General features: G+C 36.1%; 1 protein-coding gene across 8 annotated transcripts in view; it reads right to left on the bottom strand.

Moving 5' to 3' along the window:
• Dmd (dystrophin) overlaps positions 1 to 17,015 on the bottom strand; it is a 2,349,574-nt gene that overhangs the window by 1,455,054 nt on the left and 877,505 nt on the right. For all 8 annotated transcript variants that reach the window (XM_087599109.1, NM_001370876.1, XM_087599108.1 and 5 more), the window contains 1 exon segment: positions 14,278 to 14,453. In XM_087599109.1, the coding sequence (XP_087455235.1) occupies positions 14,278 to 14,453 (176 nt within the window).

Here is a 17,015-nt window from a genome sequence, read left to right as displayed (position 1 = left end):
CCAGCAGTCTCAAATAATCTGGACCTCTCAGACACTGAGCCACAAACCAGGCAGCATACACCAGTTGAGTTGAGGCCCCCAACACATAAACAGCAGAGGACTGCTGGATCTTGACTCAGTGAGAGAAGATGCACCTAACTCTCAATAGACTAGAGGTCCCAGGGAGTTTAGCGATCTGGTGGGGTGGCAGTGAGGGATGGGGTATTGGGGACATTCTTTTGGAGATGGGGAGAGGAGGTATGTGATGTAGAACTGTCAGAGGGCAAACCAGAAGGGGGAAAAAGATTGGACTGTTAAAAAAAAGATTAAAGAATTAAAAAAAATATTGAAATGCATCACACAAACACCCAAAAACCACAGAAATCTCATTAGAAATCCAAATGTATATAACTAGCAACTGTTTGATATATATATGTCTGAACATCAGGGCCGATGATGAACTAGTAGTATTACTTTGTAATTTATAAGATCCAATTAAGTGAGAAGATAGGTGTACCCAGCTATACTTCTCCTGGGCCTATACCCAAAAGATGCTCCAACAAACAGCCAAGACACATGCTCTACTATGTTCATAGCTGCCTTATTTATAATAGCCAGAAGCTGGAAAGAACCCAGATGCCCTTCAAGAGAGGAATGAATACAGACAATGCGGTACATCTACACAATGGAGTACTACTCGGCTATTAAAAACATAGACTTCATGAAATTCATAGGCAAATGGATGGAAATGGAAAATATCCTAAGTGAGATAACCCAATCCCAGAGAAACATACATGGTGTGCACTCACTAAGTAGATATTAGCCCAAAGGCTCAAATTGCCCAAGATCAATCCACAGAACACATGAAGCTAAAGAAGGATGACCAAAGTGCAGATGCTTTACTCCTTCTTAAAAGGGAAACAAAAATATTCATAGGAGGGGATATGGAGGCAAAGTTTGGAGCAGTGACTGAAGGAATGGCCATTCAGAGCCTGCCCCACATGTGGCCCACAAATATACAGCCATCAAAACTTGAGAAGACTGATGAAGCTAAGAAGTGCATGGTGAGTGTAGCTGGAAATAGATGTCTCCTGAGAGACACAGCCAGAGCATTTCAAATACAAAGGCGAATGCTAGCAGCAAACCAATGAACTGGGAAAGGAACTCCAGTTGGAGGACTTAGAGAAAGAGTTGAGGGTGCTGAAGGGGCTTGCAACCCCATAAGAACAGCAATGCCAACCAACCAGACCTCCCAGGGACTAAACCACTACCCAAACACTATACAGTATACTATACTGACCCATGGCTCCAGCTGCATTTGTAGCAGAGGATGTTAGGCACCAATAGAAAGAAAGTCCCTTGACCCTGCCAAGTTTAGACCCCCAGTGTAGGGGAATGTCGGTAAGGTGGGAAGGGGGGATGGACGGGGAGGGAAACATTCTTATAGAAGAAGGAAAGGGGGATGGATAGGGGGCTTATATGTGGGAAACCGGGAAAGGGAATAGCATTTGAAATATAAATAAAAATTATCCAATTAATCAAAATATTCACTATGAAAAACAAAAACATAAGTATTGTTCATTGAATGCTATTAAGATTAAATAAAGGATATATTATTTGAAGACTAAAAATCATCTAGAATAAGATCAACCTTAGTTATTAAATGTAGGGCGCCCTCCTGTGGTGAACAACGGTACTGCGCATGCACAGTCTTTGCACCTGGCATCCCTTGGCTGGTAATATGCTAATGAGGGAGCAGTACCATGCTAATGAGGTGATTCCTGCTCCACCAATCCCTGAAGGACAATTAGCATAGCCTCAGCCTGCTGTCTATATAAGGCGAGCGCTCTTGCTGCTTGAGGTCCCCGTATCAGAAATGAGGTGGTCCTGCAATAAAGGCTGTTAAGAAGGATCCGACGGTGTTGCGTCTTCCTTGCTGGACGAGGTGGGAGCGACAATTAAAGAATATCTTTTTTCTTCATCCTGTTTATATAAATCTTGCATTCTACTCAAGTTCTCTGCATTGAAGCAAGAGGAAGGGAATGTCAGAGAATGAGAAAAGATAAAAGAACAGAAGGAAGAAGGAAAAAGAGGGGACTAAAATATAATATCTGAATAATTATGGTTTGGTATTATTCAACAATGTTAAACCTAAGAGGACTCTTCTAGCTCCTTTACATTACTGAAGTTGTGATATGAATGGCCATGTATCTTTAAATTAGAACCAAATTATACACACAGGACACAGATCCTTGTAAGTCTCACTATATTTTCAAATTTCAATAAATTTATTTCTGTCTCAAAAAAAGAAAGATAGGTGTATAAGCAATAAAATCCAAGAAATGAAAACTTCATTAGAAGAAAATAAAATGAAAATTTGAAGTGTTAAAACTGATCTTAAAGGTATAAGAAAAGCAAATTGACAGGACGTAATGGGGTGGGAGTGCGGGGAGACATAATAGGAGAGCACAATATTCTAGAAACTGAAAGCACGACAATTTTGGAAAGGGACTAATAATCACTGTCAAGCATGGCGCAAAGGTCAAGAAGGATAAGAACTGAAGAGTAACCTTTCAAGCTGGCATAAGGAGCTCTCTGGTGACTCTGTAGAGAGCAGTTTTAGATCCTGATGCAAAAAATAAGCTGGTAAAAGGAAGAATTGGAAGTAAAGCATCACAGTTTTTGTGATGAGGGATGGGCTATGCACTCAATTCTGGTTCCACTTATATTGGGATAAATAAAAATGTCTATTTGTCCTTCAACTGTAAAACAAACAAAACTCCATGCTAAAGCTTACATCTGTAACATTGTTTGTATGCATTCTAATGCTGTATTTATTTAAGTAGTTTCTGGAGTTACAGTACTACATCATACTGCCATTCCCCATTATTATAGCAGTTCCCCATAGTAGATATAATTTACCATTTTCATACCTGAATACATTTAGTGTTTTTCACATAGGGTGATGTACATATATAGCCATCTCTTCAAATATTTGTCATTTCCTTTAAGGAAAGATGTTTTTCTAATTACTTGGAAACAATAAATATTGTCTGCTAGATATCCTGTTCTGCAAAAGAATTTCAGAATTTTTCACCCTGTTAAAAAAAGACCTTTTAGACATATGGCTTACAGAAGTTTCTACATCCGCTCAAAAGTAAAAAACTTGATTCCTGCAAAGAGAATCTTCACATCTAGTGGATGAAACAGTCATCTGAATAGACCATTCTAAAAATATGTAATGCAGGTGTCCCAAGATGAAACAATGACATCATAGCTTAGCCTAGAGTAACCTGTGTCCTTTGTAGGAAAGAAAATTACAAGTTAAGTTGTAATGGAATTAGTGTTCCATCTAGTGAACTAATTTTCACACTGTGGGATCAGAATTAGTGCCCTACCATCACCTGGGAATTTGTTTGAAATTAAAATTTGTGTGTATTTTTCCTAGATCTAATGGATGGAATTTTAAAAAGTTGAAGGACAGTCAGTGATCTTCAAATATATAACTTCTGATGAGCTGACCACCCTCCAATGAAGGCCATACTTCTGAAAGTATATGGGCAGCACAAACTGTAGTCATGGCTTTTTAAAAAAGAAGGGGGCATTAAATTGGACTTGTCAGAAAAGAAGAATAAATCAAAGAAGAGACAGGAATATGCTGAATATAATCAAAATTCAATGAAAAATATTCTGAAGGATCTAATAAAATTAATAAAAAATTTGCTCAGGAAGTCTTCACAGCTTCACAAATTATTTTGATGTAAGTTGAATTGTGTAAACAAATGCTCATACAGGAAAGTCTCAAACTTCACGGTTTATCGGAATAACCTGGGGATACTGAGAAAGATTTTAGAGCCTACCAGCAGAGAACTTATGATTTTCCAGACTTGGAAAAAGCCAACACATTTGCATTAAAAATTAATTGTGACATGAGGCTGCTTTATCATTCACTGTACTTTGAGTATTCCCACTTGTAAATAATCCTTAGTATATGTGCATCCAAAATTCCCATCATTCCATTATTCACAACATAGTTATGGGATAATCTTTGATATATTTAGCAAAATAACTTTTATGAACATTAAATGAATAGATGAATAGTTGTATTTTGAATTTATGAAAATATATGAAAAGTTTCTATTCTTCATAAAAACTTACTTTCCTAGCTAACATTTGAGTTTATACAAAGATGATTTGATAATAGTTTGGAATAAAAGCATTATTTAAAATCATGACACTGTAGTCGAAATTAGGAGAGTCAGCAGTAATCCTTATTTTACAACACTATGCAGGTTATTTAACCTTTCCAGACCCCAATTAACCTATAACCCTGGAGATGGCTAGTTCCCTTAGACCAAAAGAAGCAAGTGATCTTTGCTTTGTTGGGCTAAAATAAGGATCAAATGTGTCATACCAAGCCCAATAGCCCAGATATTTTAGGCTCAGTTTATCACCTATAACAAGTTTCAAAAGTCTACAGACACAGTAATTATTTAATTATGGTTGTCACATAAGTTAATATGGTTTAATGTACATTTTCCAGATTTTTCTTGGGAATCAAAGCTAAAATAATATTTATATAATTAATATTATATAATTATATATTTGGAAATATAAACCTTATAAAACTGGAGAGTTGTTATCTCTTCCTATGTATTTTTTTTCCAGAGATGGGATAGACAATACTTAATTCAAGCAGCAGTAACATTAAAAGAAAGATCACAAAAAAAATGAGGAAAAAAAGGCATGAATGATAAACAAAGAGAAAATAATACCATAGGTCTAGAGGATATTCCATTTATGTATTTTAATGTGCAAACAGGCACAAAGAAATAACAAAAATATATTATTTGGTTGCTTATGCAATTATGAAAATGGGTTACCAGATCGATTTAGGCATTCTAGGTGCCTCTAATATTGCTCTTGAACTGCAGGATGCTAACTTTCAAAGATGTCACTTTTGGAAGATAAACTTTATTGAAATGAGATTTCTTAAGAATTATTCAATTTTCTATTTGTTTCACATGGTTGATGCAAAAATATAAATGAAAGTTATAAATGAAAACTCTAAGTAATTGCTAAAGGATTAGGAAGTAACTAAATAAATGCTGATAAACTAGATATTATAGCTATTTAAAACATATTCGCAGTTCCATACACTGATCATAAAATAATATGACTGAGCTATATGATAATTCAGTGTTGAAAATAATTACAATGTAAACTGAGGAAAAAACACTTTTGTAAATCTGAATGTAAAGAAGACAATTTAAGGGTTCTATAAATGTAGAAACAATAATTGCTAAGGTGTCAAGTAACTGTACCATAAGTAATTAAGAAAACTACAAAGAAATACAATGTTGAGCTTTAAATCTCTTAATTATTTTATGTAAGAGGAGATAACTTAGAGTCTATTCATAAATAATGTTCAAGTGAACATAGATCTCTCCATACTTATTCAATATATTACTTGAAATTTCAGAAATAAGACAACTAAAAGAGATCAAGGGAATATAAGTTTAAAAGAAGAAGTCAATTATCATTATTTGCATATCATACTATACATAAACAACACCAAAATTTCTACCAGGGAACTCTGACAGCTGATATTTTATCATTATGCAAATGACAAATGGGCTGAGAAAGAAGTCAGGGAAATGCCTTTCACAATAGTGTCAAATAATATATCTAGATAACTCTAGCCAAATAATTAAAAGACCTGTAGGATCAAAATCTCAAGGCTTTGAAGAAAGAAAATGAAGAAGATATCATAAAATGGAAAGATCTCCCATGATCATGGATTGGTAGGGTTAACATAGTATGAATTGTCATCTTACCAAAAGCAATCTACAGATTCTATGGAATTCCCATCAAAACTACATCACAATTCTATACAGATCTTAAAAGAATAATTCTCATCTTCATATTGAAAAACAAAAGCCTAAGATAGCTAAAACAATCCTGACCAATGAAAGAACTGCTGGAGGTAACACCATCCCTGAATTCAAGCTGTACTGCAGAGCTATAGTTATAAAACCTCATGGTATTGGCATAAAAAGAATGGGATTAAATTTAAGACCCAGTTATCTATTCACTGACCTATGAACATATGATTTTTGATGAAACCAAAAATACACACTGGAAAAAAGAAGGCATTTTCTAACAATTTTTGCCGGTCAAATTGGATGTCTGCAATATAGAAGAATGCAAATATATTCATATTCATCACAAAAATCTCATGTTCAAGTGAACCAAAGACCTCAACATAAAACGAGACACACTGAACCTGATAGAAGAGAAAGAGGGGGATAGTTTTGGATGCAGCTGCACAGTAGACAACTGTCTATACGGAACACTGATAATATATGCACTAAGATTAAGGATTAATAAATGAGACTTCATTAAGCTTTCAGCAGCATAGAGAATGAGAAAATGTTTTGCCTACTCCATATCCAATAGATAACTAAATATGAACTCAAGAGATGCAATCCAAAATAATTAATAATAATAATAATAATCCAATTTAAAATGGGGTACAGATATAAACAGAGAATCCTAAATAGACAAATAGCATAGCCATCATGGAAATGAAAATAAGAACTACTTTAAGATTCTTATACTTCTCAGAATGGCTAAGATCAATAACAAAAGGGATAGTTCATGGTAAAATTTTGTAGGAAGGCAAACACTCCTCCATTGCTGGGTGGAGTGCAAACTTATACAGTTACTATGGAAATCAATATAATAGTTCCTCGGAATATTGTGAATTAACCTCCCTCAAGACCCAGCTATAATGCTCTTGGGAATATGCCCAAAATTTGCTTTACCCTACCACAAAAACACTTGCTCAACTCTGTTTAAATGCTTTATTAATAATAATCAGAAGTAGGAAACAATATAGAATGAATACAGAAAAGGAGATGTATTTACACCACATAGGATTACTCAGCCACTTTAAAATATTTTCATGAAATTTGAAGACAAATAAATGCAATTAGAAATAACCCTTAGCTGTCAAATGATAGTCAAGGTACAATCCAGAGACCCAGAGAGGTTTGGTAGAGGAGGGCTCTAAGGGGGAAACATGTATCTCCTTGGAAAGAGGAAGTAGAAAAGATTCTTCAGGTAAGCCAGAAAATGTGGGGATGAGAAATAGAAGATCAGCTAGTGGAAATGGAAGTATAGAATGTGGAGAGAGACAGCTAGAATTAAGGGGAGGTGGCAATATAGAGCCTAGTGCAGTGGCGACTTCATGGAATCCATGAGGATGACCCTAGTGAGGACTTCAAGTAAAAAGGTATGAGTTTGAATTAGCCAGCTTTTGTAGCCACTCAAGGTTTCCAGTAATGGGATTGGGTTAACTTCATTTGAGTTTTTAGCCAAGGAGATCCTGTGGAGATTCCTAAACAATCCAAGCTAATCCCAGGACAGAAACTTGACAGCTTGGCCCCATTGCTGATGACAACTTTCAATGACCTCATTCAACATAGAGTGTTTGAGCTGGTATAGTATGAGCTTGGAGCCTTAACCCCCATGTTTCCATCTCATTGGCACAAGATGGTACTCTGAATGCAATGGAAAGAGAAACCTAGACACCAGCATTCACATAAAATCTTTCTTGTTTACAAGATGTGTTGGGGCAATGGGGGAACAAAATTTATGAGACTGGCCAATGTTGGTTTAACATGAGGCCCACAACATGAGAGGTATCTCATGTTCTACACAGGCTGGATGTCTATGAACCAGACACTGGATTAAGAAAGAAACTTAGGGTTGAAACAACAAGGATTACATCACCTCCACAAAAAATCAATATTATTTCTCATGATATTCTGCTATACTCATAGATCAGTGCCTTGTCCAGTAATCATCAGAGAAGCTTCCTCTAGCAGTACATGGGAGCTTGTGTAAAGACCCACAGCCAGACAATATGAAAAGAGTATCTGAATTTGAGTTCTAGACCAGTTCTCTCTCCTCACTAAAAAAAAATTAGGGAACTCTGCAGAAGAGGGGGTGGAAATATTATAAGAGTCAGAGAAGATGTCAGATACCAAGAGAACATGGCTGACCACATCGACTAAGCATGGATCATATGGGTTTCACAGATCCTGAAGCTGCAATCATGGGGTCTACCTGGGTCTGTACCACATCCTCTGCAAATATCATATGGCTATTGATTTGCTGTTTTGAGCGACCCCTAATAATGGGAGTGTATGTATCTATGACACTTTTGCCTATTTTTGTGACTCTTTTCCTTCTGTTGGTTTGCTTGTCCCAACCTAGGTATAAGGGCCTTCACCTTGTCTTTTTTATCTTCTTTTGTCCTGTATTGGTGCTGCCTCTTGGAGGCCTGCTCTTTTCTGAAAGGGAAATGAGAGGGAATGAATCTGAAGGAGAAGGAGGTAGAACCTGTGAGATAGGAAGGGAGGGGTAATTGATGTCAAGTTATATTATATGAAAAAATAATCTATTTTTAATAAAATTTTTAAAAGATATTAAAATAAATACAACAAATTATAAAACCAGCAAAAGGAATAATTTTATGAGAAACTAGGTAGAAATATTAAATGATATTGTAATGTTAAATTAAAGTTACTTCATTAGTTGAAATGTTCCACTGACTCTTAAAAAAGGGTATTCCAGCTATTATATACCTAGTGTAACAGGGTACAAGTAAAATTAAGGCAGCACAAAGTTAAGAGGTGTTTATTGTGATTGGTGACCAGAAAATTTACGGGCATAAACCAAAAAGGAATATATTATGCTTAATAATTTGAAATGAAAGATTTGGGAAATGCTAGGTATAAAGTTGATAGGACAATAAGAATAATGTTTGATATCTGTAAAATCAATATATGTTTTTTTCATATGATGGCAATTACATCAATAAGTATTTACTTCCAGATGGAAAGGACAGAAGAAAATTGAGAATATAATAATCTTAAGAAAATTAGTTGGAAACTGAGAAAATTACATAAGAAAAAGGGAAATTGCTCGGTTTATAGAATATACAGGAATAATTATCAGAAAGTGACTTAAATAATGATACTTGTGTGATAATTAAATACAAAAATGATAAATTTTATAAGAGTAGTTGGTCAGGTGAACTAGAGAATTCAGGAGGGAATTTTTGTTTTAAAAAGGAAAACAAGGATGTCCCACGACAGAAGAGTGGATACAGATTATGTGGTTCATTTACACAATGGAATACTGCTCAGCTATTAAGAATGAAGACATCCTGAGTTTTGCAGGTAAATGGATGGAACTAGAAAATATCTTCCTGAGTGAGGTAACTCAGACCCAAAAAGGACATATATGTTATGTTCTTACTAACAAGGGGATATTAGGGCCCCTAGAAGTACAGAATACCCAAGAAACAATCCACAGAACTCAAAAAGGTCAACAAGCTGAAGGGTCCAAGTGAGGACTCCATAGTTCCACTTGGTAGGGAGAAGAAAGCAATCACAAGGGGGGAGCAAGGGACAGAGGAGGGAAAGGGGATGGGGCGGAGGAAGATGGGAACATGATTTGGTATGGAGTGGGGGGAAAGGACTGAAGCCCTGAGGGCCAGCAGAAAAAAATGGAAACAGGTAACCTTGGTTAGATGGAGGTTGGGAGAACTCTATAGAATGTACCAGAGTCCTGATAAGTGAGAGCGTCTCTGGACTCAGAGGTTTGGGGGCCCTAGATGACATGCCCTACAGTGTGGAGAGGGAACTTGTAGAGCCCACCTCTCGTAGAAAGACAAGGCATCAAGTGAGGGATACGATGGCTTTCCCACAGCCAATTATCTGACCTGTCTGAAAAAAAATGCAGGGATGGAAATGGAGAAGAAACCAAGGAAAGAAGGCCCAGTGACAGGCCCAAAGAGGATTCCAGCTCAAGGGAGTCCCCAAGATCTGACACCATTACTGAAGCTATGGGATGTTCACAAAAAGGGACCTATTATGACTGCTCTCCCAAAGACCCAACAAGCACCTGAGTCAGATGTAGATATGTGCACCCAACGAACAAACAGAAGCTGCTGACCCCTCTAGTTGAATCAGGGAAAAGCTGTAGGAAGCTGAGGAGGAGGACAACCCTGTAGGAGGACCAGCAGTCTCAAGTAACCTGGACCCCGAGATCCCTTAGACACTGAATCACCAATCAGGCAGCATACACCAGCTGTGATGAGGCCTCCAACACACATACAGCAGAGGACTGCTGGGTCTGGGTTCAGTCAGAGAAGATGCACTTAATCCTCAGGAGACTGAAGGCCCCAGGAAATTTAAAGGTCTGTGGAGAGTGGAGAGGGAGAGGCGGGGGAAGTGTGGTGTGGCAGGAAGGAGGTATGAGTTGTGGAACCCTCGGTAGGTGGACCGGTAGGGGAATAAAACCTGGAATTTAAAAATAAAAAAATTAAAATAGTAAAAAGGGAAAATAAGGTTATTATATAGTCATTAGGTTTGAGATATTTATTATGAGATTTCTTGCCCCAAATTCTATACATTAACATTCTCCACCAATAACTCGAACACTATCACCACTTAACCTCTAAATTACTACTACAACCATTCTCAAAAGAACCATCAACTCCATGAACATTTAACAAACAAAATCTCCTAGCATTTATTGACAGTCTATTCCCTCATTGGCATCAGATTTGGCACTTCTTCATCTTCATTTTGCATGACAATGTAAAAACTATTGAAGCACACGAATAAGGCTTTAAATAATTTTTCTGCGGTCACATATTAGTAATTAAAACGGGCAACTTTCAAACCTTGGTAAACTTGTTTCCAAGATTTGCTACTCATCTGGACATAGAGGTCACATAGTACAACTAAAATATGTGTGCACTATATATGTGAATGATAGCAACAGAAATTAAAAACTGACTGGATTCAGATGTAGAAATACTGCCACTGCAGCATCTGTATCTGAGGGTAGAGTTCATATGTGAAGCAACATGACTTGGGAGCCATTCCATAAATCCATGAAAGAGGACAATTGAGATGAGTATCTAAAGCAAAGGGATTTGGCTTATGCAGCACTTTCATAAGAATTAGGACAAAATTAGGCAGGAGATGAACTAGAGTTAGTCATAGATGCTGAACAAGAACATTTTTTAAAGAAGGGCAATTAACAGAACACAAGTACAAAGTGCACAGTGAAATATAATTGTTTCAAATAACGGAGACAGGTACTGGCTAACATAAAAGTTATCATTTCATGAAACTTCTTTAATCACATTCCATACAGAAAACATTTATCAATTACTGAACTTAATTGCTTCAGAAAGCTTCTTTTGCTCTTTGCTCAGTTTAAACTCATCATTGAAGAGTCCTATATAGTTTGTCTACATAATTATCCTGTTCAAAGCAAGACACCTGGAGAGTACACACTACTGCTAAGCATAATTATTCTGCAACAACAAGTATAATTAGACAGCATTACGCAAACCATGACATAATAGTACCTTAATCTTTGACCTACTGAAGAGATATTTTGCTATGCAGTCTGTGTTGAAATCAAAACCCAGGCACTCTGTAGCTATGGATAAAACTAATAATGCCTATAACTATCTTGGAAAGTTATCAGGAAAAATTAGTTATTCAGTTAAAGCATAGAATCTTATTCTAAGAATATAATAAAATCCCCACTAATGCTGGGTTTTATTGAAATCATCTGTATGTTCCCATTTATTCTTTCAACATAGTAATTTAAAATAACCACATATGATCAAAGACAACTAGGTGACCAATTACTCTTCTACTACACATTCTTTCTTGAAAGTATTTAATCAAAATATAAATTTCAAACCAAATACAATCTCAGTTCAAGAGGCAGAAATACATCTTTGAAGATGGACTGGAATGGATCGACTCATTTTGCTTCTGTTTGTATAAGGCTGTTTCTGAAGACATTACAATCACTGTGAAGAATAAACTCAAAAGTGATGAGCCTACTAAGTTTCTTCTATAGATAGATATTTAACATGACATTAAGTATATTAGTGACAATGTTGTTAGAAAAAATGAAGGCAAATTAAAAGACTTACTGATTTATTTTTGACATAATTTTTCCTCACCATCAGTGAATAGTTCTATTACTGTAGTGATGAGACTATGGAATTTCTGCCTAAAATGGATGCACTATGTTATTAAAAGTTTGCGAACCAATTGACCAGACGAAAGAGCGGCAAATTCATTTCTGTTGTATCAAATAGGTTTTTTGAAGGGTCATAGAATTATAGCTATATTATTTTTAAAGAACCTGAGTTTGTCATGTGAAAGGATCATAGATGATAAAAGTTTGAATAAATGGGACTGTGATTTAAATGAAGACCCTGTCATTTGAAAGTTTTATAATAAGAAGTCATGAAGTATTGTTCTTATGATTATTTTAACACCTTAAAATATAATATCAGGGATGTAGAGATGGCTCAGTCTGGAAAACCCTTGCTATGAAAACATAGGAACTAGATTTCAAATTTATGCAGCACACATAAAAAGTGGTTATAATAGTTTACATCTGCAATACCAGTACTCTTATGTGGGACTCAAAACACAGACAGAAGAATCTCTGGAAGCTCACTTTTTAGTTTCCTATGGGATGGTGAACAAAGGCAACAACAATAACAAAAACCTGCCTCCAAAAGTGGAATTCAAGAACTGACACCCACATTGTCCTCTCCCATACATACATGCACTGTGGCATGCACATGTCCATGCTACCAAGAAGAATATGTATACATATCATCCATCCACAGACTACTTACTCTCATACACATAAAATGTTAATAAGTATATAAGTACTAATTATTAATTCATAACTCACAGAGAAAATATCAAAAGGCTGGCTCTTGTCCTTTTTGTAGACTACTGTACTAGACAGCTCAGCAGAACAGAAAAGTTCAAAATAAAGAAGCCCAAAACAGTTTGGAATTTTCAAATCAAATTATGTCATTAATGAATGAAATAAAAAGTATCAAATAATGTATTCAAATAATTTTCTAGATATTTCTTTTGCTTTGCTAAGAATATCTGACATACTATTTTTAGGTATATATTCTTCTCATACTTCTATACTCTGGTATATGCAAATTCTAATGTTAAGTGTTCTATACATTCTTGAGCATATGCTACTGAGTAACATAAGGCATATTGCAATGTACTTTCTTAATCTTAAAATTTCAATAATGGATCTGGGATGGAAATTGTACCATTTTATGATATTCATGTCAGTTCTGCCTTTATGTATTTTGGCCATATTTTAGTATTTCCATTAATTTACATAATACCTAACATATCTAATGTCTACTTAAGAATTGTCACAAGGTTGTAAGCATGGATCGATCTGCATTCTTCTACATGTTGACCTCCAGTTGAACCAGCACCATTTGCTGAAAATGCTATCTTTTTTCCATTTGATGGTTTTGGATCCTTTGTCAAAAATCAAGTGCCCATAGGTGTGTGGGTTCATTTCTGGGTCTTCAATTCTGTTCCATTGGTCTATCTGTCTGTCTCTGTACCAATACCATGCAGTTTTTATCACTATTGCTCTGTAATACTGCTTGAGTTCAGGGATAGTGATTCCCCCTGAAGTCCTTTTATTGTTGAGGATAATTTTAGCTATCCTGGGTTTTTTGTTATTCCAGATGAATTTGCAAATTGTTCTGTCTAACTCTGGGGGAGGGGGATGTTTGCCCAGAAACCGGGAAAGGGAATAACACTCGAAATGTATATAAGAAATACTCAAGTTAATAAAAAAAAAAGAATTGTCACAAAAAGATCATTTAAAAATTTTAAAGCCTTCAAGGTAAGTCTTCATAAATATCAAAGAACAGGAAATCTGTTCTGTAATTACTTCTGATTTAGGATGTGCAGATTGAGACATCATGTTCTCATAAAGCCGCAGAATAGATCTCACCTATTAGAGGTTTACTTCTACAGGAAATTGCACTTCCCATTACTAGAAGAAAGTCCTTTAATGTAAAACTAATGCCTGAACAAGCAGGCAGGCCCTTTATAAGGAAAAAAAACAAGACAACAAAACAAAACTGGATATTTTCAGGATTAAAACGTGCCATGGCATTTCATTACTTGTACATTCTTTCAATTCAGAAAAGAGTATTTCCATTAAGTCTCCAGTTATTGACATAATGATTTCTTGGGCAAATTTTAAAACATCTTACTATTTTTCTCCTATTTAATTGACATTACAGAATACTCAAGGTTTGAGAAATATAATTCAACTAAAAAACATGTCTCATGAATATGAGTTTTTCTGCTTACAACTGAATCTGGATGCACTTACCTTTTCCTAATTTCAGAATCCACAGTAATCTGCCTCTTCTTTTGAGGAGGTGGTGGTGGAAGTTCCTCTTGGGCATGTTTTACCATGATTTGTTCCCTTGTGGTCACCATAGTTACCGTTTCCATTACAGTTGTCTGTGTTAGTGATGGCTGAGTGGTGGTGACAGCCTGTGAAATCTGTGAGAAATATTGAAACAAAGGTCAGACACTGCTCGAAAGACTTTGGTAAAGAATGCTTAGAGTAGTGAAGGAAAATAATGAGAAACTGTTCTTGCTTGTTGGTAGATTGACCTTCAGATCAAACCAGCACCATACTAAATCTGAATAAAATTATTTTATTTGACTTAAGTTATGTTGACTGAAACAATAAGGCTAGGTAATATGAAAATATGATGTAAACAGTGATTCTGGGCTGAACTGGAAATTCATTAGCAAGGAAAGAAAACAAAACAAAACGAAAACAACCTCTTCCCAAAAAAGGTTGTCAGTGTATCATAAAACATACTAAATAAAATGTTCACAACACTAAGATATATTTTACTAAAGCTTCTGAGTACAGTTTCTAGCATCTGGGGCATTGTATCCATGTGTTAATAGTTTTCCAAAAGTTTCAGGTTAAAAACAACACTTGAACAAAGAAAAAACTTTTACAAAGAATTAATTACATTAAATAAAGTTTTTAAGATGAAATTTTGATTTTACAATGATTATTTTGATCAGGAGACATTTAAAATGATAATCAGTTAAAGTTCAGAATAAAATTCCATTTAATAAAGCTGGCATCTTTTACAGCTTCAGTAGAAGGCCAATATGAAGTAATTATTAATCTATGAGTATCTGAGTGTTTCATGTTATTCAAAAGTTTAAGTTACACCCTTCATAATAGACCCAAATAATATAATGTACCTCGGTGTGACTTTAACCAAGCAAGTAAAAGATCTGTACAATAAGAATTTCAAGACTCTGAAGAAAGAAATTGAAGAAGTCCTCAGAAGGTGGAAAGATCTCCCATGCTCATGGATTGTCAGGTTTAATATAGTAAAAATGGCCATTTTACCAAAAGCGATCTACAGATTCAATGCAATCCCCATCAAAATACCAATCCATTTCTTCAAAGAGTTAGACAGAAAAATTTGCAATTTCATCTGGAATAACTAAAAACCCAGGATAGCTAAAACTATGCTCAATAATAAAAGGACTTCAGGGGGAATCACTATCCCTGAACTCAAGCAGTATTAAAGAGCAATAGTGATAAAAACTGCATGGTATTGGTACAGAGACGGACAGATAGACCAATGGAACAGAATTGAAGACCCAGAAATGAACCCACACACTTATGGGCACTTGATTTTTGACAAAGGAGCCAAAACCATCAAATGGAAAAAAGATAGCATTTTCAGCAAATGGTGCTGGTTCAACTGGAGGTCAACATGTAGAAGAATGCAGATCGATCCATGCTTATCACCCTGTACAAAGCTTAAGTCCAAGTGGATCAAGGACCTCCACATCAAACCAGATATACTCAAACTAATAGAAGAAAAACTAGGGCAGCATCTTGAACACATAGGCACTGGAAAAATTTTCCTTAACAAAACACCAATGGCTTATGCTCTAAGATCAAGAATCGACAGATGGGATCTCATAAAACTGCAAAGCTTCTGTAAGGCAAAGGACACTGTGGTTAGGACAAACGGCAACCAACAGATTGGGAAAAGACCTTTACCAATCCCACAACTGATAGAGGCCTTATATCCAAAATATACAAAGAACTCAAGAAGTTAGACTGCAGGGAGACAAATAACCCTATTAAAAAATGGGGTTCAGAGCTAAACAAAGAATTCACAGCTGAGGAATGCCGAATGGCTGAGAAACACCTAAAGAAATGTTCAACATCTTTAGTCATAAGGGAAATGCAAATCTAAACAACCCTGAGATTTCACCTCACACCAGTGAGAATGGCTAAGATCAAAAACTCAGGGGACAGCAAATGCTGGCGAGGATGTGGAGAAAGAGGAACACTCCTCCATTGTTGGTGGGATTGCAGACTGGTACAACCATTCTGGAAATCAGTCTGGAGGTTCCTCAGAAAATTGGACATTGAACTGCCTAAGGATCCAGCTATACCTCTCTTGGGCATATACCCACAAGATGCCCCAACATATAAAAAAGACACGTGCTCCACTATGTTCATAGCAGCCTTATTTATAATAGCCAGAAGCTGGAAAGAACCCAGATGCCCTTCAACAGAGGAATGGATACAGAAAATGTGGTACATCTCCACAATGGAATATTACTCAGCTATCAAAAACATGACTTTATGAAATTCGTAGGCAAATGGTTGGAACTGGAAAATATCATCCTGAGTGAGGTAACCCAATCACAGAAAAACACACATGGTATGCACTCAGTGATAAGTGGCTATTAGCCCAAATGCTTGAATTACCCTAGATGCCTAGAATACATGAAACTCAAGAAAGATGATCAAAACGTGAATGCTTCACTCCTTCTTTAAAAGGGGGAACAAGAATATCCTTTGCAGGGAATAGAGAGGCAAAGATTAAAACAGAGACAGAAGGAACACCCATTCAGAGCCTGCCCCACATGTGGCCCATACATATACAGCCACCAAATTAGACAAGATGGATGAAGCAAAGAAGTGGAGGCCGACAGCAGCCGCATGTAGATCTCTCCTGAGAGACATAGCCAGAATACAGCAAATACAGAGGTGAATGCCAGCAG

The sequence above is a fragment of the Rattus norvegicus genome, chromosome X, assembly GCF_021556685.1.
Source record: "Rattus norvegicus strain SHRSP/BbbUtx chromosome X, alternate assembly SHRSP_T2T, whole genome shotgun sequence".
In the NCBI taxonomy this organism is placed as follows: domain Eukaryota; kingdom Metazoa; phylum Chordata; class Mammalia; order Rodentia; family Muridae; genus Rattus; species Rattus norvegicus.
The sequence above is the reverse complement of the archived record's forward strand: the minus strand, read 5'-3'. Positions and strand labels throughout refer to the sequence as shown.